General features: G+C 41.0%; 7 protein-coding genes across 7 annotated transcripts; 4 read left to right on the top strand and 3 right to left on the bottom strand.

Annotated features, from left to right (window-relative positions):
• Positions 1–187: 187 nt before the first annotated feature.
• C922_01142 (hypothetical protein) lies at positions 188–1792 on the bottom strand (the record flags this gene model as incomplete). Its single annotated transcript, XM_008816750.1, has 1 exon — positions 188–1792. The coding sequence occupies one exon, from the start codon at positions 1790–1792 to the stop codon at positions 188–190; it is 1605 nt and encodes a 534-aa protein (XP_008814972.1).
• Positions 1793–2584: 792 nt separating this feature from the next.
• On the top strand, positions 2585–4148 carry C922_01143 (aminomethyltransferase; the record flags this gene model as incomplete). Its single annotated transcript, XM_008816751.1, has 2 exons — positions 2585–2656; positions 3018–4148. The coding sequence occupies 2 exons, from the start codon at positions 2585–2587 to the stop codon at positions 4146–4148; spliced, it is 1203 nt and encodes a 400-aa protein (XP_008814973.1).
• A 1020-nt stretch (positions 4149–5168) lies between these two features.
• C922_01144 (hypothetical protein) lies at positions 5169–7566 on the top strand (the record flags this gene model as incomplete). The annotated part of the gene is made up of 7 exons (XM_008816752.1): positions 5169–6073; positions 6293–6341; positions 6502–6570; positions 6671–6730; positions 6858–6917; positions 7090–7194; positions 7342–7566. The coding sequence occupies 7 exons, from the start codon at positions 5169–5171 to the stop codon at positions 7564–7566; spliced, it is 1473 nt and encodes a 490-aa protein (XP_008814974.1).
• Positions 7567–8394: 828 nt separating this feature from the next.
• Positions 8395–10002, bottom strand: C922_01145 (hypothetical protein; the record flags this gene model as incomplete). The annotated part of the gene is made up of 3 exons (XM_008816753.1): positions 8395–8552; positions 8705–8761; positions 8940–10002. The coding sequence occupies 3 exons, from the start codon at positions 10000–10002 to the stop codon at positions 8395–8397; spliced, it is 1278 nt and encodes a 425-aa protein (XP_008814975.1).
• Positions 10003–13089: 3087 nt separating this feature from the next.
• On the top strand, positions 13090–14639 carry C922_01146 (hypothetical protein; the record flags this gene model as incomplete). Its single annotated transcript, XM_008816754.1, has 3 exons — positions 13090–13119; positions 13366–14004; positions 14181–14639. 3 exons carry the CDS (start codon positions 13090–13092, stop codon positions 14637–14639), a joined length of 1128 nt encoding a protein of 375 aa, XP_008814976.1.
• A 1523-nt stretch (positions 14640–16162) lies between these two features.
• C922_01147 (ubiquitin-60S ribosomal protein L40) lies at positions 16163–16965 on the bottom strand (the record flags this gene model as incomplete). The annotated part of the gene is made up of 2 exons (XM_008816755.1): positions 16163–16342; positions 16762–16965. 2 exons carry the CDS (start codon positions 16963–16965, stop codon positions 16163–16165), a joined length of 384 nt encoding a protein of 127 aa, XP_008814977.1.
• A 1846-nt stretch (positions 16966–18811) lies between these two features.
• C922_01148 (hypothetical protein) lies at positions 18812–19033 on the top strand (the record flags this gene model as incomplete). Its single annotated transcript, XM_008816756.1, has 1 exon — positions 18812–19033. A coding segment is annotated over one exon (222 nt), but the record flags the coding sequence as incomplete, so codon positions are not given.
• Between the last annotated feature and the right edge of the window lie 293 nt (positions 19034–19326).

A 19326-nucleotide genomic window follows, 5' to 3' on the forward strand; every position in this document is an offset into this window, starting at 1 on the left:
GGGAGGAGCCCAGGACAAATATCTACAACGGAAAAAGTGCCGCTTAGCAGGGCCAATCAGACAAGCTGCTAACCGTTGAAGGGGCGTATATGGGGAGGTTCCCAAGCCATTGCAAAGATTATGCTCTGACGTAAAAGCACATCATAATATTCTTTTCGTCACCACGATAATGTGCACCCCAACGTGGTTACAAAAATGGCAAATTTTTAAACACCCTTTTTTGAAGCTCTAGGTAGCCGCCCTTCATATTGTAGGTAAAAATCTGCTTTTCCTGAAAGTCCGATTTATTGGAAGTTTTTTGGTTTGGGGAAATTTCGAGGGTAGATACTGGGGAAGAATCCTGACGGGGAGATATTCTGCTCCCCTCTTCTGAATCAACCAAGAAAAAATGATTAAAATATTTGGCAACCTTCAAAGAATCAATACCCCGTCTGCATATGACGATGATAACTACATTTCCAGTACGTCTGGATATTTGTAGTTTGTCCAAAATTAGCTGAGTCAGGTGGTTGGAGCTGTTGGCATAATTGTTTATAGATTCCATAATGTCGTAGAAGCTCCACTTGATGGAATCCTTTAAGCCGTACACATTTGCGTTGTTTTGCTTACGTACGTCCAAAATGCATAAATGGTCTACTGCGAACTGGAAAAAGGAGAAATCATTGTTCAGGACCTCCAGGAAGTGGAGGACGCCTATGTCGTACTGGTAGGAGGATAGGATTTTGCCGCTGACACAGGCGAGGTCAGTCGCGTTGCCACCGCCACCTTGGTAATCGTTTCGATCGATGAACTCCCGCAGCTTTGCAGAGTCTCCCCAGGCGCAAACACAATTTTGATTCTTTCGATTCATGTTCAGTGTCTCAAATGGCCTCCTACTAGATAGACTATTGTAGGTTAAAAAATTTTGCAAACTCTCCTGGTTCAAATTAGCGGACAGTTTGATCACTTCATTGGCCTGTAAAATGCCAATAATCCCAGTTACGGTGGAGAGGATTCCATTTTCATCACAGTCATTTTCTTCTGTGTGGTTATTGAAGTTTTGTAAGCACCTATAACAGTTGGAATTTTCTTTAGTCATATTAAAAACGTTTAACTGTCCATATAGCCCTAGTGCACTGCCGAAAATTAATTTCTTTTTGTACAAAACGCACAGATCATTAATTAAAAATCGGGTCGCAATGTTATCCGTGCAATCGACAACAATGTCGTAATTCTTAACGATCTGTAATCCATTCGTTTTGTCTAAATAAAATGGGTAACATTTTATATTAGCATCCTCATTTCCCATGTTTTTTACCGTCAATTTCGCTGACAGGGTTTTATTCATTCCGGTATGCTTTTCTGCATGTATTATTTGCCTCTGCAAATTTGACACCTCAACTGTGTCTCCATCAATTAGCCCTATTTCTTTGAACCCAAATTTGGTTAAGTAAAGACAGACTGGGGAGCCTAATCCTCCCAAGCCGATAATTAAAACCTTCGTCTGGAAAATATTCTCCAGCGAATCACATGGAATGTCTTGTATCTTCATATACTTGGCATATTTGTCGATTATTCCTTTATCGAAGTTTTTATAAAATAAGTCTGCTTCCATCTTCTGTGCTTTTATGTACTCATGTGATGACAACACGTAGGGACATATTGCTGTCTCCACCTTGGAACGTATCCACTTTAGGATTTCACTGACTTTTTTTTTTTTTCCGTTTCCCCATTCGGATATTTCTTTTATGTAAAATCCGAGGAGGAAGCACAGTCCGCACTTGATGAGTTGTTCGTTTATGAGTTTTCCCATCGGAGAGGGTGGGGTGGGGGTACAAACCAATCAATGGCCTAGTAAACAATTGGCACAAACGGGAACAATCTGGAGCAAAATGGCAGCTAATATGAAATTATCCGAATTGGTGGAATTGAGATCCAAAACAAACGTAGAGTCCAACGACACAAATGCAACCGCTTGGAAAAAGCAGCCACGGTGCAGTTGTCAAGCTAAAGAGCTAGCCGCGGTAATCTTACCAAACGCGCAGAAAAATCTGGAAAACCTACGCACCAAATGGCGTAGTGGCATTATGAAATTAAAAAGATGAGTTAGGGGGGCTGGCTCGTTTTGCATCCAACCATTTCGTTGGCATAAAATTTCTGGGCGCAAAAAAAAAAAAAAGAGAAATGTAGTGTAGTCGAAACCGAACCGAGTTGCACTAAATTGAAGCAACCAAGCCGAACATGCGTTGCTTTTTTTTGGTTCTTCCGAAAATTGTAAAAATAGAACTTGCATTATATAAGTGTAGCGGGGTACGTGCGATGGGGGTAAGTTCGGCTGGCCCGCATCAGGCAAGAAAATGGGAAGGTTCTGCACGTTAGGAAGTGTACCTTTATACGTTGGAAATTTCAGTATGTATAGTGATACTTTTCTAACTGTGACCAAACGGTCGTATCCATTTAGCCACCCTACACCGTTTACACAATTTTGCAGCGCCAAATGTACTCATAAGGGTATTCATCGCAGTGACTGGCTCTCAAGTAACATCCCCCTCAAGAGAGAGGTAGATTTACAGAATGAGAGTAATCATTCTCAGGAGATGTAAAAATGAAGATCCTATTTAAGCACCGAAAGAGACTACCGGGGGTTCGGTACTTCTCATCAGGGAACAAACAGATGGTAAGTTTTTAAAGAGAGTACTGTTTGGAGGCGGTTAAAAGTGGACCCACGAGATGGCTAACTGTGGTTAGCGCTAATGTTATAGGTTAAAGAAAAAAAAAAAAAAAAAGAGGACCTTAAAATGGAAAAAAAAAAGTAATAAATAACTACATTTTGCAGTACGTGTAGGAATGTACACACCCGATGGAAATACCCGTGTAGACCATTTGCCAGCACCGAGTTCTGTCCCTTCACATCCGTGTGTGTACGGTGGTTCTGCTGCTCACGGTTGCGCCAGATTTGCCACGCCACGTTATGCAGCGCGTGATTAATTACGTTGTGAAATTCTCCCCATTTTGCACTTTTCCCCTTTTGTTCAAAGGAAGAAGTGAGGAAAACCATTCTGTATGACGCCCACAAGAAGAACAACGCCATTTTCAAAATCCACAGCGGGTACTACATCCCGAATGAATACAAAGACCTTACGCTGATAACATCACATTTACACACGAGGTCAAGCAGCTCCCTTTTTGATTACACGTACAGACCAATCTTAAAGATAAGTGGGGCAGATAAAATACACTTTTTAGAAAAGTACGTGGGTAGCGACATCAAAGGGTTGTGGGAAAATGAATGTCGCATAAGTCTGTTGCTAAACGAAAAAGGAGGAATCATAGATGACATAGTGATTATACTAAGGGAAAATCATTTGCTACTATATTTAAATATACAGTGTAAGGATAAGGTGTATAGGTACCTAAACGAAAAGCTTCTGGAGAATACCAAACTGAATGTAAAGATCGAAGAGTACACTTCTCACAGTTCAATATGCATTCAGGGGAGCAAGTCCGCCAATGTGCTGAATGAAATAATAGGGGATGATACCTACCTGGAAAATTGTAGCTTTATGTCAAGCAATATTACCAAGTTGAATAAGATAGAGGGGTGCGTACTAAATAGGTATACCTGTACTGGTGAAGACGGCTTTGACATTTTAGTACCAAAAAATCACGTGGAAGAATTATACGAATGCATTTTAAACAACTCTTTGGTAAAGCCGGGTGGATTAGAAGTTCTGAATACACTGAGATTGGAAAGTGGATTCTGTGTGTATGGAAAAGATATCAATGAAAATTTGACTCCCATCGAATCCAATTATAAATGGGTACTAGGTCAGAGAAGGCTGAAGGAATTAGATTTCAATGGTGCACATATTATAATGAACCAAATTAAAAACGGGACAACTATTAAGCGAATCGGGCTAATCATGAACTCGACTATCGTTCCGAAGGAGAATTCAAAAATTTACACCAATGAAGATTCGCACGAAGAGATAGGTTACATAACCAGCAGCGCTTTTTCTCCCCTCTTGCAGAAGCCAATTGCTATGGGTTACATAAAGACGGAGCACGCCGCTGCTAATAATCTTATAAAAGTGGAATGCCTGAACAAGTTGGAAGTCGCTCAAATTAGCAAAATGCCATTTGTCCCCCTGTCCATATATAAGATGTGAGGAGAGGGATTGAGGGCGGTTCGAGATGCGCGAGAAGGGCGATTTGGAGCTTCTCCACATCTACGGACGGGAGCGTATGTGTGGCTCTATGTGTGCCTATGTGTGGCTGTGTGTGCCTATGTCTGCCTATGCGTGCTCATGTAATGAGCACTCCGCTGCGTGTCCCCATTCTCTGCCACCACACTGATATGCATCTTGCTCTTAATTATACCGTGTAATAGGGGATGGCACTCAACACACACGAATCCAACATCTATATCAGACATTTTTAATTCACTCAACCTGGATGGGGATAAGCTTCCCATTCAACACCCTCGACACACTTGCGGTTATGGACGTCCAAAAAAAGGAAGCATAAACAAGCTAACATTTTTGGGCCGTGATTTTTCGTAAGCCTCTTTTTTCCAGTTATATAATTTGTCGTAGTCTCTTTGAACGCATAGACACTTATTCTTCCATTTCGTAAGTCTCACTGGAACGTTCACAAAAATGGGAACAAAACTTTTTCAAAGACCACACATTGCACATGTTACTTCGCAAAGACTACACTGTGGGAATCACATTGCACGGACCACGTTACACACACATGTATGCGCACACGTTGTGTATTTATGGGCCCTTTCGTTTTTAATTCTGGAGGGCACCCATGAACAGTACTGCATAAATGTTTTCAAAAACTTGCAGGACTTGTTTGCACACCGTTGCTTCTATGACTTTTTAAATTGCAAATTTGGAATTTTTTTTTGAGCATTCCTTATCGCTTTTCTATCTATTTTGAATTTTTTCGCCTGACAACTTTAAAAAAAAAAAAAGAAAAAAAAAAAGCTGGTTGACTGGTTAACAAAAAAAAGAAAAAAAGCTAGCTGACTGGTTAACAAAAAAAAGAAAAAAAGCTAGCTGACTGGCTAACAAAAACAAAAAAAAAACGCTGATCCAACTGCTACTTTTTGCCCAATCTTTTCATGAACGCCTTTTTAATGACGCCCTTTTATTACGTCCACACAAATATGCTCATAACAGATGGACAAGTTGAACGAAAGCAGTAACTCGACTTATTCCTTCTTTTTTAAAAATTTGTCCGTCACCGGGTTTTGTGAGGAGAACGCCCTGTTTATGACTGTGAAGGAGCTGTTTGACAATTCCATCGATGCCCTGACCAGCGTAAAGGGAAAAGGAAAAGAAGTGCAGATTTTAATAAGGGAATACAAGAAAGAGCTATCTCTGTACGAAATAGTTTGTCGAGACAATGGAGAGGGCGCAGAGATTAAAGATTTAGAAAAATTCTCGGAGATCTTTTTAACATCCAAAGATGAGCGCAAAACAGGTGGGAAGTTTGGCATTGGGTTGAAAACAATTCTCTTGTACTCTCTGAAAACGGCTTACGGTTTTTTGCACTTGAAGGTCCGAGTAGAAGAAAAAAAAATATGGGATTTTATGTTACTAATTGACAAGGATTTAAGTCACACCTTTGTACAGAATTTTAAGGAGTATGTAGACGAAGAATGGAAATGGTCCATAGAAATATCCGTCATCTTAAAAATGAACAGTACATGTAGTGTGTATGATAGGAGAATCTCTTTTTATATGATGTTAATCCTCCTGTGGAAGAAGGACATAAATGTCAAGTGCTCTTGTGATGGCGTGCAAGAATTTACACACACATGCGAGGAACAACACCACACTGATGATGAACATGAGTTGTTGGACTCATTTGTCGCTAACTGCAGAAATATGATATTCAGGAAAAGGAACCTGACTTCGCACAATTTTAACACAAACATGTATGTAAACGTTCGAAAATCTGGAAAAGTTGATGTCAACGGGACGGGCATCCATATGGGGTTTGTCTTTTTAATTCGTTACGTAAATTCCATGCCCCTCTGGGGGAACAATGCAGCTGACTGTTCCATAACGAAAAGCTTTAAGTAAGCCATAGGGGGGCCTGCAGAGAATGGGTGGAGGGATTGCTAGCATAGTGTGCATCAGTTATGTGGGAGGATGCGTTCGATTCGAGCGTCTTTCCTAGGAAACATATTCGTGGTGGCGCGTTAATGTGTTATTGCGCTAACGTGCTAATGAGCCAAGTACTAACGTGTCGTCGTGTTAACGCGTTAACGGGTTCGTTCCCATCTTCATAACGGCAGGAGTTTCCTAAAGTTGTATGGGCCTCAATTCGGGATGGAGCTCTTCAACGTGATAAATTTTTTTCGGCATAATTGTGTGGGGTTATGGCGGAGGGGGGGACATGTGCCTTCGCGACTATGTGCGTTTATGTGTGTCTATGTGAGTGTCTGTACGTCTCTGCACGTCTGTCCCTGCATGTGGAACATAGCTATCGCTCCTACACGAACAGGTCGAAAACCTCGAGGAGATATACCCGGATGAATTGATTAGCCTGGAATGCTTTAAAGATTTAAAGGAAGTAACGACCACGACCTTTGAGGGCTGGCCTTCCAATCGCAAACCATTTCGAGAAAATGGTTTTTCTTACCCCTGTGCACTACTCTGCTCTGCCCTCGCAGATAAGTCACACGTTTCGGGTTAAGAAGTCGGAGAAATCCACATGGGACATAATCCTTTTAGTAAAAAAAAAAAAATAATAAAAATAAATATTACGTATGAACAAATAAGCAAACGGATAGAGGAAAGAATAGCCTAGTGGGAGGCTCTTTATAGACATCCCATGCACTCATTTTTTCTTGCCAACAGGGAATCGACGTCCGAGGGAGTGACATTTCCTTTTCCAGTTTGAGCAAAACCTGCATAAATGTACTTGGCTTTGCTTGCATTTCGCTGGAGAAATGTCTCATCCTACTTTTAAGAAGTTTTATTTGTCCATTTGTCCATTTGTCTATTTGTCCATTTGTCTATTTGTCCATTTGTCTATTTGTCCATTTTTCCATTTTTCCATTTTTCTTTTTTTTTTTTTTTTTTTTCCAAGGAAGGAAAAAGTCTATCCAGCTTGATAAGCAAATGCGCACTTGGCTTATTCAACAGCGTGAAGGTGGATTTCCCCGAGGAATTCGAGAGTGTGTCGGACTATCAGGTGATGATCTGGAGCGAGCATAAAGTGCAGAAATGTCGGAAATGCAAAGCACAACCAGAAAAAAAGAAAAAAAAAGGCTGACTTCCGCATGATGTTGGCAACACTTCATTTCACGTTCACGATACACACAACCAAATATTTTAACAGCTCAGAGAGGCCTTAGACATATATGGTGTCCAGCTGGCTTCCTCGTTGAGCAGAATAATTTTAAAAGGACGAAACGAATTTAAGAATAAGGTGTTTTTTTTACTGAATGAGAAAAGAAAAGAGATTAATGGTGACACTTCGGAGAACGACAGCGGGGGGATTGCTACACTTGGCACATCAAGCGAGAAGGATCTAATGGAAGAGCTATACTATCATATCAGGTAGGAGAACATGCCTATGGAGACAGCAAAGGGGGGGATGATTATTCACTTCACCGGGTGGCACTGCATATACTCGTGAAAGTGATTGCTATAAAAATGCACACTATTTCTGCATTTTTTATTTTTAACAAAAATAAATTATCTGATGTTTTTTTTTTTTTTAAACAATGGATATTAAATAAATGTTTATTTTTTTCAAAAAAAACAACGTGGTTTTTGCATGAAAGTGTGACATTCTGCTTCGTTAAAATGAATCACATGAAAAATTGATATGTTTGTGTGCACATAAATTTGTAGGGAAAAGGTTTTCAGCGATGAGAAGGGACAGGAACAAGCTAACGTTACTGTGAAGGATTATTCTTCCGGAGAATCAAACGTATCAGATTACGAAGATGACACGCGAGACGGAGATGATATGTGACGTGAGTAACTTTTGGGTAGACAAAAAATTAAAAAAAAAAGAGGGGCAAACGGGGAGTCCATCAAAAAAAAGCAAAAAAAAAAAAAACATGCAAAATTGGTGGTGGGCCTTTTGGGTCAAGGAATGAACAATGGATACAAATGTGTCTTCTCCGGATGGTACCATGTCCAAAATGCCTTCTCCATGCTGTGCACTCTCCAAATTGTGCCTTCCCTGAGGTTACCTTATCCACACTGTTTGTTTCCCCTTTTATGCATTCCGTGTCGTGCGTGCACACATATGGTCACATAGGTATATCCACATGTGTGCCCTCTTTTTCACAAGATGCAACCTCACGCGCACCTCTCCCATGGAGTAACTCCGGGAAGGTGTCTGCCTAACTCGACTTCCCCCGAAACTGGACGAGAACACTCATTCGATGTCGATGTTGGTAGTCGACAGCGACGAGTTGATTATATTCAAGTTATTCAATCTGCGCTTGGTCACGACGGAAATGTACGCAATGGCAACTACCCCCAGGATGAAGCCAATGAAGAGGATGATAAGGTTAGCCCACTGGTTATCCAATTCTGCGGTGGGGGTGGGGGTACAAAAATGGGTGTAAGTTGTTGTAAAATGATGTGATCTGGTACAAACAGGTGTAATTTACTGCAAACGGGTGTAAGTGGTTGCAAACGGGGCCAAACCCATTTTTATGCAACGCTGCAATTTTTTCCCCTACCAGATATGTTGGAAATGTCCTGAAGTAAAACGCCAATGTAGACAAATATACTTATACCTGAGGGGGGGAAAAAAAAAGAAAAAAAGTATAACAACAAAATTTTAGGCGCCTATAAGGGAATGAAGTCATTTGAAGCGGTACTTCTATCGTTCCACTGTCCACGGCGCAATTGTGCGAGATTTTCCTCGTGTCGGTACGCGGTTTGTCTCTCCTTATGGGGAGCTTTTTTGCTTACTGGGCAAGGCAGAAACGGATCCCAGAGCGAAGTCCCTGTATTTGACGGACGTAACGCCCAGTATATAGCTAACGACAGAGGCTGGCAAAATGGGAGACAAACGAATCAGCAAGACAAAAGACAACCCATTGGAATTTATGGCTTGATTAAATGCTAAGTAAATCGGATAAACCATTAGCTTCTTGTAAATAAATTCATGCAGTAAATATCTTGATATGAAGAAGCATAGTGACATTCCCAAAACGTATCCAGTGGCAACAGAAAAAACGGCGACAATTATCCCCCAAAATTTCCCGTAAACCCCTGAGAATATAAGTCCAGCCCCAACACACATAATCTCGACTGACATGAAGAGGGGGGACGTACACGTGAATAACAAAATGAAAAGGAGGATGCTCCAGGAACCTTGCTCTCCTACCCACTTTATAACTGTATTAATTAGGTTTAAAAATTTTTTAAATTTAGTTAGCAAAAATGCTAGGAGAAAAAAAATGGCCAGAATTATTAGAACCTTGATTAGCACTTGCAGTTTGGTTCTCATGTGATTTCTTCTTGATGCCATTAAGTCGTCAGGCTCTATTAGGATGCGATTATTTTCTAGATCCTTATCCGAATTGTATTTATTTTCAAAATGGTAATGAGTTTCGGAGCAGTCATCCTCGTTACCGTCGTAGGTGATATTGTTGTAGTTGCTCCTGTTCTTGTTATACATGGACTTGTTGCTTATTAGTTTTTCTTTCTCCATGGTGGAGTTGTATTTTTTGTTGCTTTTAGAGTAGTAGAAGTTACTCTCTGCGTTGGGGTGGAAGCTCCCATTCATGCCGTTCGTGCCGTCCATGCTGCCGTCCATGCTGCCGTCCATGCTGCCGTTCATGTTGCTATTCACGTACATACTTGTGCCGTTACTTTTGTTTAACAAATTTTGACCATAGCTGTAATTCATACCACTATGATAATTCTTACTCATGGTATCTCGCTCTTCTTCTGTTTCGTTGTACACGGTGTCATAGTTGTTGCTTAGATATTCATACTTTTTCGCAGTGTGATTTTCTCTATGATCCATTTCAGGTGTATTCAGGGTTTTTTGTTTCTGGAGAGAGGGGGGCTCCTAGTTTGCTTGTCTCGGAGATGATTCAGCTGATCGTGCAGCTGATCGTGCGCGTACCGTTTAGGTGACCACTTGCCGAGCACTTCCTAATCTTCTGTGAACCGCTTATCCTATCGCGTCTGTACGCGACTGACTTCCTATCTGTCGAACGGACGCTCACGCGCACACGCGAAAGTATTTGTGGCCGGTCGGCAGCGCCAACTGATTTTGCCGACTTGTACGTATAACTCAATAACGCTTGGTGGTATACTTACTCATAAGCACGTTAGCAATTTGTTCGACTGGTCGATTGGCTAACTTGCATTTTTTTCAACGTCTACAGGCGTATACGTGTGTGTGTATGTCTGGGTGGGTGGGGGGTTAGAGCGATACTACTCCTGCACTCGCGCATAATTAGACGTGTATGCCTTGGCACTTCTCGGTGGCGTTTTCGCAGCGCTCATTTGTGTTTTTCACCGTGTCTAACTGCAAATGTGCGTTTGTTCCTACAAGGGTTTGGTTAGCTTGCCCCTTTTTTTTAACGTGTGTGCGATTCGTGTCAGGAAGCTACGTGCGGGTGCGTATGCGGATGTAGGAGGGTACACACGCATATGCACAAGCGAGCGAACATAAGCGAATGTACACAATCGAGTTGGAAGAATATAAATCCTACTGGAAGCGTCTCTCTCAGGGCTATACTTCCTGGTCATAAAAAGTGTATGAATTAAAATGGTTAAAAAAAAAAAAAAAAAAAGAGAGAGAAGCAGAACAGGATGGGAAAAAAATGAGTAAAAAATGGAGAAAACTGAAACATTCAAATCACTTATCGAATTTAAATCATATCACAACAATTACTTTTATTCATATGCACTAACAAAAAAATAGGGGGGGAAGGAAATGTTCGTTAAAGCATATATTAACATATATTAGTACGTATTATAAAGTAAATATTTATGCATTAAAAGAACACAAATGGAATGGTAAAATGCGAGGCGGAAAAAGGGGGGGAGGGTACGGAAAAAAAAAAAAAGGAAAAAAATAACGAAAGAAAAGAAGAAAAAAAAAAAGGAAAAGAAGTAACGAAAGTAAAAAAAAAAAGAAAGGAATGAACGAAAAGAAAACAAAACGGCGAAAGGGCAATCGTTTATTTTATCACATAAATTAAAACTAAGAGGGTGAAACAGTCGAAGCTGCTAAAACTACCGAAGCTAAGAAAAAAAAAAGGTGGATGGGAGCTAAAACGTTCGAAAGATAAAGCGAATGAAAAGTTGAAACTACTAAAGGAAAACTACCGATGCGATTGAAACTTCGAAGGAGTAGGCATGCAGGTTTTCATCACTTTCAGTTGCAATTTTTAAAATTAGGAATATGAAAAAAAGAAAAAATAAAATAAATAAAAAGAAATCTAAACCAACAAAATAAAAGTGACAAACCGTGTACAACTATAAACAAGGAGCGACGAACGGCGAATAAAAAAATGTGAGCGCTGCTGCGCTGCGAAAAATTGAATCAGTCGTCCTTTTAACCGCCGTGCAGGTGTTACATTACTACAAGATGGTAGGTAAATCAAATAATATAATATAATAACTATATGCATATGTAGGTATGTATATATGTACTGCTAATCTCTGCACGTAATTTTATCCTACCAGTTGAATCATCCGGTGAGCCTTTTGCGAGCTTTTTAATTAGGCCATTTTTCTCGTCGCGCAGGTTCTTATATATATGTGATGTGAAATCCCAACGTACTAGCAGCTTTAGGGCTCATTCACGCCAATTCCTCCTAAGAGCTGGGATACCGTACGTTGCAGTGGAGAAAAGTGCGCACGCTCATACGGACATACAAAGAGAGATGGGCATGCATAAGTAGATAGTTACATGTCTCTGCGCGTTTCATTCTTTGTTACTCTACGTGCTTCTACGCAGTTTGGAAAAGCTGAATGTAGCGACAGAAAAGCTGATCGTTACTTTGTATATCGCCTGACAATGCGCGGACCTAGGGGCTCAGCTCATCACGAGTGAAGGTTTCGCGCCCAGTGGCAGAGGCCCTACGGGTGGGACGTTCGCGCGCGCCAAAAGAAAGACGTCAAAAATGTTGCTTATAATGACGACGCGGGGTGTATATACATATATATATGGATGTATATATCCGTATTTATCTATATGCGCGCATATGTACAAATACACGTGTGCCTCCCCTGTTTGGCTAAGGTGGATTTGCATTCTTCTGAAATGCCATGGACAGCGGCGAAGGCTATGCAAAGCGTCACTTATCCGCCAAATTGGCAGGTCCCCATCTCCGCAAATGCTCAGCTTTTTATTTTGCGTAAGCGAACATTATGCATGAATAACGGAAAATCTTTTCGCAGTTGGGTGTGGAAAAAAGGAGGGCTCACGCTGGGATAAATGAAAGCGCAAAAAAATGAAAAAAAAGGCATATACAAAGACAAGCTGGGTGTATAAAAGCGGCGTTGACGTAAAAAAAAAACCAAATAAAAACAACCCGAATGAAATAGCAACCGAATAAAAGGAAAACCGAATAAAGTACCAACTGCGCAAAAAACAAACCCGTGAAAAAATTAACCCAATCGAGGCTGCTCAGCCAAATAATCTACGCGCATGTAGTGCTCTGCTCATACACTTTCAATTCGAAAGGAAAGAAAAAAAATTCAGGGGAGGGAAAATAAAAACAACTGTGTCTACATACATGCACATATAAATTCAATATGTGGTTACAAGGAGAAAGGCGCATATACCTTTTGGCCTACTCCTTTGTGTTAATCCTGGTAACACATGCGGGAGCTCAATGAGCCTTGCAACAAAGATAATATCCACATGAGATTAACCCGTAATTTACGCGTGTTGGGGTGTCCAACTGAGTAAATGTGTACGGTGACAAACTGTGGGGACGTTCATTTTGTTTTAATTTATTTTGCTTCTTTTTAAAAGAGTTATATTTTGTTTTATTGTCAAAGGGGGTAACGAGTAGATCTTTTTTTTTTTTTTTTTTTTTTTCCCTTGTTTGAAGTTACTTCTCGAAGTTTGAGCCCCCAATCGATAACAATGAATAACATGAAGGCTTTCGTCGAAAAGGTAAAAAAATGAAATAACTGAAAAATGGAGAAAAGCAGCTTTCACCTTGCCGCAGGTGGTGGCATAGTGTGTGAGTGGAAAATGTAGGATGAGATTACATTAGTGTGCAGCACATGGGATTCTCCCTCCCGTGCATTTGTGCATGTTTTCAAATTGGTGCCCATGTAGATTTATATGAACCATCCCCTAATTCACCTCCCCCCAAGAGATGCCAAACTGTGTAATCCTTCCCTCCCCTGTTCGCAGTTCCGAAAGTCAAGTGATAACTTAAAACAGGATGACGAGCTCTACGTAGAAAGAAAACAACTCAAGCAACTTCACAACTACTTCTCCCATTCTCTTCTATACCTGGAGAGACTAGAGAATGTTATAAAGAACATAAACATCATGATAAGTGATTTGAATAGAAGTCTGATGTCTTTCTTTGAAAATGACATGAATCTAGAAACAATAAAACAGATATCGTACATACTTAACACATTTAACGATGTGAGGGAGCAGATAACTAGCCATATTGCAAATGCGAAAGTGGCTGCAAATAACACCCTTGAAAATATCAAGACGCTACAGAATTTATGCACGAGGAAGAAAAATTTAGGAGCATCCATAGAACACTATGAAAAGAAAATTAGAAAATTACAACTCGTTAGCGCTTCGAACCAGAAGCATTTGGACAAAGTAATTAGAAATGAAGCCAAGTTAAACATGGTAAAAAATGATTACCTAAAATATCATGACGCTATTAAGAAAGGGTTTGAAGTTATTTTGGAAAATAAAACCAACAAGGTTCTATTTGATGCTCGGAAGGACCTGGAGATTTTGTTGTGTTACTTCTCCCTCATGAATTCGGTTTCCCTCAAGTTGAAGGACCCCCTAAAGGAGCTGGTACGCATGAAGCGGAAAAAAAAAAAAAAAAGAGGAGATGGAGGAGAAGCAAGCCTCCGTTACACTTTCATTTTGGAGCACTGTTCCCCTTCCTTGCGCATAACTTGGGGTGCATTCGTGTGTGTGCGCACATGCCTTTGCATGTATTTCTCATCACGCCCCACCCACCTTGGCAGAAATACAAATGCCCGGACGCGAACAAGCCGAAGCTGCCAATCGATTACAACTTCTTCCTGGAGGAGGAAGACGACATGAACTTCTTCAAAGAAAAGAAGAAAGGGTACAGCCACACCACTAGCATGCAGAATGTGCACAGTGCACACAATGTACTGAGTACGCGCAGTATGCAGAGTATGCAAATGAGCAGTGGGAAAAGTAGAGACTATAACTACAGTAGCAGCAGTAGTGTCAACATCAACCCCTTCGCTCGCACCCACGTGCCGAGTTTAGAAAACAAAATGTTCAAGAAGCCAGTAAACCCTGCTGCGCTAGCCGAACTTGATGTTAAAAAAGAATCAACTTTTTTCAACATTAAAAGTCTTCTAGGCGTTGCTGACAAATCGGCTTCATCCTCGGCGCCCGTGAAGGAAAAAAGCTTTTCCTCCCCGAAAATCTCCCCGGCCTTTCCGCAATAGCGCAGCGCTCAGAAGGAGCGCGAGTAAGAGAGCGCGTTTAGGGGAGCGCGTTTATATGTCTATGGAGGCCGCGTCAAAGAGAAATTTTCATTAATGAGGAGGCCCAAGCACATGGTTATTCCCATAGGAGGGGGGAAGAGATGTATATGAGAATATACCCCTATAATGTAACCACCCCCTCCTGTGTTAATCACATTCGCGTCGCACCTTAGCAGCTAGCTCCTTTGGCTTCGTACAAACATATGTGCCTGCCGTAACGGGTGCGCGCGAAAGGAAAGTATCATTTGTTTTAGTTTACGCATGGTTATATATATGTACCTGTATGTATATGTGTTTATGCGTGCTTTTGTCAGCCTTTTCGTGCTTGTGCGCATGCGGTATGCAGGATCGTCCTGCTGTTTCGATCGAGAATGCCCATGTCAGCAGTTTGGCGTTTTTATAATATGGATGTGTTTTACCTTACAGGGGGTCTGATCATTCATAAAAGAAAAGGAAAGGCACAACGTCCATGGGGCTCTTCACGTGTTAATCTTTCGACATGCTTGTAGCGTAGTGGCATAGATGCGATCGCGTGCGTGAGAGCGTAGTGCAGTGTAAATTTGATTGCTTTATTCTTCCTCTTTTCACCATTCTTTTATCCCCTTTTTTTTTCGTCTCCTCGTGCATTCGTACGTGGGCAAAAAGTTTTTGCCCGTCTTTTTTTTAATTGCACATAAGAGGCCTTTGCCGCGTCTTGCACGCACACTTACATTTGAAAGCGTACACATGTGGCCCTTCGAAGTCGTATGTATATGTCCCTATGTGTGTTTACGGAAAGGCGAATACCGACGTACATATTTCCCATGCCCGCTTCACCCCTTCTTCTGTTTTAATTATTATCCGTAGGATGGCAACAGCAACAATAGTAGCATCGATTGCAACGATCGTAGTGGTCGCAGCGGTCGCAGTGATCACGGCTGTTACTACCATCGCGCATTTTACGCCACCTGCATTCGGCAGCTGACCCTTTTTTTTTCGTCGCACCTCCAGCGATGGTATGATTTATACTTTTGTAAAGAACCTTCACATCATAGAATTTTTTTTTTAAAGTTTTTATTCCGTCCTTGTTTGTCACTATGTTAACGAGTTGGTGGAAGTTTCCCGGACATCACATCGCTATGTCTATACTTTTTCCAAAGGGGTGCAAGAAATGCGCACGCAAAACTTTGAGATTCGCTTGGCCATTCGCGCAAAGGTGCATATACGCAGGGGTCCGTCTGGAAGGTCATTCAAAGACGTGGTTTAAAGAAGCATGTTTGGGAAGCAGACGTGGGGGCAATTCCCCCGTATAGCACGCATGCATACATTTGTGAAAAAAAAAAAAAAAATAATATTAAATAAAATAATGAAGCAGCTTAATTAGATACAGGAGAATGGGCTGGGAGCGAACATAAGTCTTCAAACTCCCATTTGCAATCTTTCTACGACTTCGGTGCACCCCATGATCTGCGACATGCACTCTGGTACTCGCCGAGCTGAGGCGCTCACTTGAGTTTCTTCTTTGGTCTCAATTGATTTGTCCTTCCGCACTTTTTGTTCCTACAGTTAGTGGCTCTTGGGTGTAATCGAGCATAACATTTTCTGCAAATCAATTTCTGGCAGTTATACTTTTGTGCCAATTGAGCAAGGGATGGTTCGATGGCTCCTCCTCTTAATCGCATCAGCTGGGGTGGGAGAGGAAAAGGGGAAAGGGTGTCAAGAGGAGGTCACACTGTTTTCTCGGTGGCGAAGCGAGCTCCAAGTGTTCCCAACAAGTATATGCAAGGGCTTAAGTCAGCACTGCTGGAGAGATGAAAGTAGAGAAGCATGTATGTACACATTATATACATCGATGTAGCACCGTTTCGATATCTCCATGAAAAAATGCACATTGCATTGTAGAGAATTTTGTGCACTTTAAATGGTGGCTCCTCCCGTGCAAGGGAAAAGAGGAAGAAGATAAATAGGGCCGTGGTGTTAAAATCGCTCGGCCGGCTTCCCAGAGTAAACTTGTTTCACATGTGTCTGCAAATATTTATACATACGTATACATATGTATGCATAATTTATATGTAATTTTTATGGGGGCAAATGTTTATGTTACCAATTGCAAAGTGGACTCCTTCTCGATGTTGTAGTCAGCCAGCAACCCGACATCCTGCAACTGCTTTCCTGAATATATTAGCCTCTGATGGTCAGATGGGATTCGTTCCTGATCTTCAATTTTTGACTTAACGTCCCCAATCGTTTCGGATGGCTCCACATCCAGAGTGATGTTTCCGGTTAATGTTCTTACGAATATTTGCATTTTGGTAAAAAAGGAGGGGAGGGGAATTGACACGAGGGGGAAATCGCGCGGATGCAAGTAATCGTTTTTCGTTTTTTTTTCGTTCTTTCGTTTTATTGTTTCGCACAATATGAAAGGGATTTTCTATTACATAAAATTGAGCGAACGTTTATTTTGCGAGTTAAAATTGGATAATTTTTTTTCAGTAAAAAAAAAATTCCCATATAACGTTGTATTATATACATAAATGATGTAACTTAATATTTAACGCAACAAAAATGTTTATTCCGCAGATGGGGAGGGGCCTTTTTTTTTCTTTTCCTTCCACTTATGCGTTCGCGTGGGGAAGTGCCTCAGATTGTTAAACGTGGGCTGATGGATTATTTTTCAGAAAAAAAATGCTGCCCTACGTAATGCCATGTAGTGTAAATAAATGTATTTTACATATTTTTTTCTGCATAGTTTTGTATATGCACTACTTGGTTATTTCTGATGGGTCATTGAAGCCACCTTTTCTTCGCTCGTGACGAAAAAAACAAAAAAAGGAAAAGAAACATTAAATTAAAGCGTTATTCTTCTGTTCGCTCATTGCCATATGCGGCATATAAAAAATATAAAACATGTTGCTTATAAATAGGCGCAACTTTTTTTCAAGAATTTAAAAATATAAACCCTTGGTCACTGCCATGGGAGCCGACGCAATTTAAGAAGTGCATAACTTTGGGGGCATAAAAAAAGAAAAAAAGAAAAAAGGGGGGCCATAATTTGAAAGCGCAGTGCCAACGAGAGTGTGTCATACTTCATAAAATATGCGCAATGGCGCAATGCCGAATAGATAAGTTTACTATGCAATAGATGCTTACCATTTTTATGACCAATTTTGAATCCTCCGGGTTGGGGATAAAAACATATGTACTTACAAACAGGTTCCTTTTCACGACTTTCATTTTCACCGCGTTCTGGTTAACTTGGCAGCAATTTGGAATGTTTTTTTTTTTCTCTTGAAATACTTTGTCGAATTGATCATGTAGTTGCCCCATTGTTGCTGCTCCCCATCTTTTTAAAAATTTACCGGCGAATGGGAATTCCCTCCTAGTGTCCACTGGGCCGAGTAATTTTTATACATTGTAAGCCTCCACTTTTCTGCTTAAAGCATTGTTTATAGATAATTGGACTAAACTCCGTGTGAGAGAAGTCCCTGCGAAGGCTAAATAGGCATTTAGAAAAAGTCCCATTCTGAGATTAGCTATTTGGGGGGGCAACCATAGTGAAAGAAGAAAAAAAACGTAGTAATAGCGCAACAGACAGGGCTAAATAAAGCAAGCGAATTTGTCCACATGTTATGCTGTACATATGCTACCGTTGAACGTTGTCCCAATTTTATTAATGCTCGGTGTAGGATATCTTATTCCTGTTTGGTGAGCAATTTTGATGAGCCTTTTTTTCCAAGCTGATGGCACCATTGCGAACGTAGGTGAAATGCCACTTACAGCGCGCATTGTGTAGCCTGCCCAACCGTAACGCACATTTATGCTTACCCGTATCTACATATATTTATAATCACAAACGCTCGCACGGAGGGAAGAAATCATAAATGAGGAATGGACAAATGAGGCAGCGCAGCAGGTTCTTGCATTCATTTTAGCATAGCTACCATTGTAAGAGAAAAAGGATTTCTGTCTGTCTCCTTAGCCCAACGAGTCACATTTCTGGTCGGCGGAGGGAGGCACATAATTCTGCGCTGAGGCTCCGCGCGGGGTGAGGCAAAAGGATATAGGCCGGAAACACATATATGTATATGTGTATATGCATATGCCTATGCAGCCACGCCGCTATATAAGCTTGGACATGAAACAGAAGCAACAAAATGAACATCTCGAGCGGCGCCGAGAATGGTGGCAGCGGTGACCCAAGTAAGGAAGAGTGCGACAGGCTAATCAAATCAACGACATTCATCAATGGCGCGAAGACCTTTGAGTGTTCCTCCGGAATAGGGCCAGTCGATGACATTCAAAACAGCAGCGATGGCGTTGAAATATTCCTGAGCCATAACAAATTGTCAGACCACGTCAAAAGTGTTATGGGTCACGTGAATGATTACTTCACCAAAAAGATAAAGGAGGAAAAGTCTAAATGAAAACTGTCCCACACGTGCATTTGTGTAAACATTTATGAGCCTTTTTTGGTCCATGTTTAAGTGAATTTTTTCGTTTACGCTTATATTATTTTTTTTGTTCATGTTTATGCTTATTTTTTGGTTTCTCATTTTAATCGCCTTTTAGGACACATTTTCCCCCCTTTTCTTCCTTCCACCGCGTCCAAATCAGTAACATTCACATTGCTGGCAGTGGCGCCGGACGACTGCCAGCACGCTGTTTTTTT

Source organism: Plasmodium inui, assembly GCF_000524495.1.
Source record: "Plasmodium inui San Antonio 1 unplaced genomic scaffold supercont1.3, whole genome shotgun sequence".
NCBI classification, from domain to species: Eukaryota; Apicomplexa; class Aconoidasida; order Haemosporida; family Plasmodiidae; genus Plasmodium; species Plasmodium inui.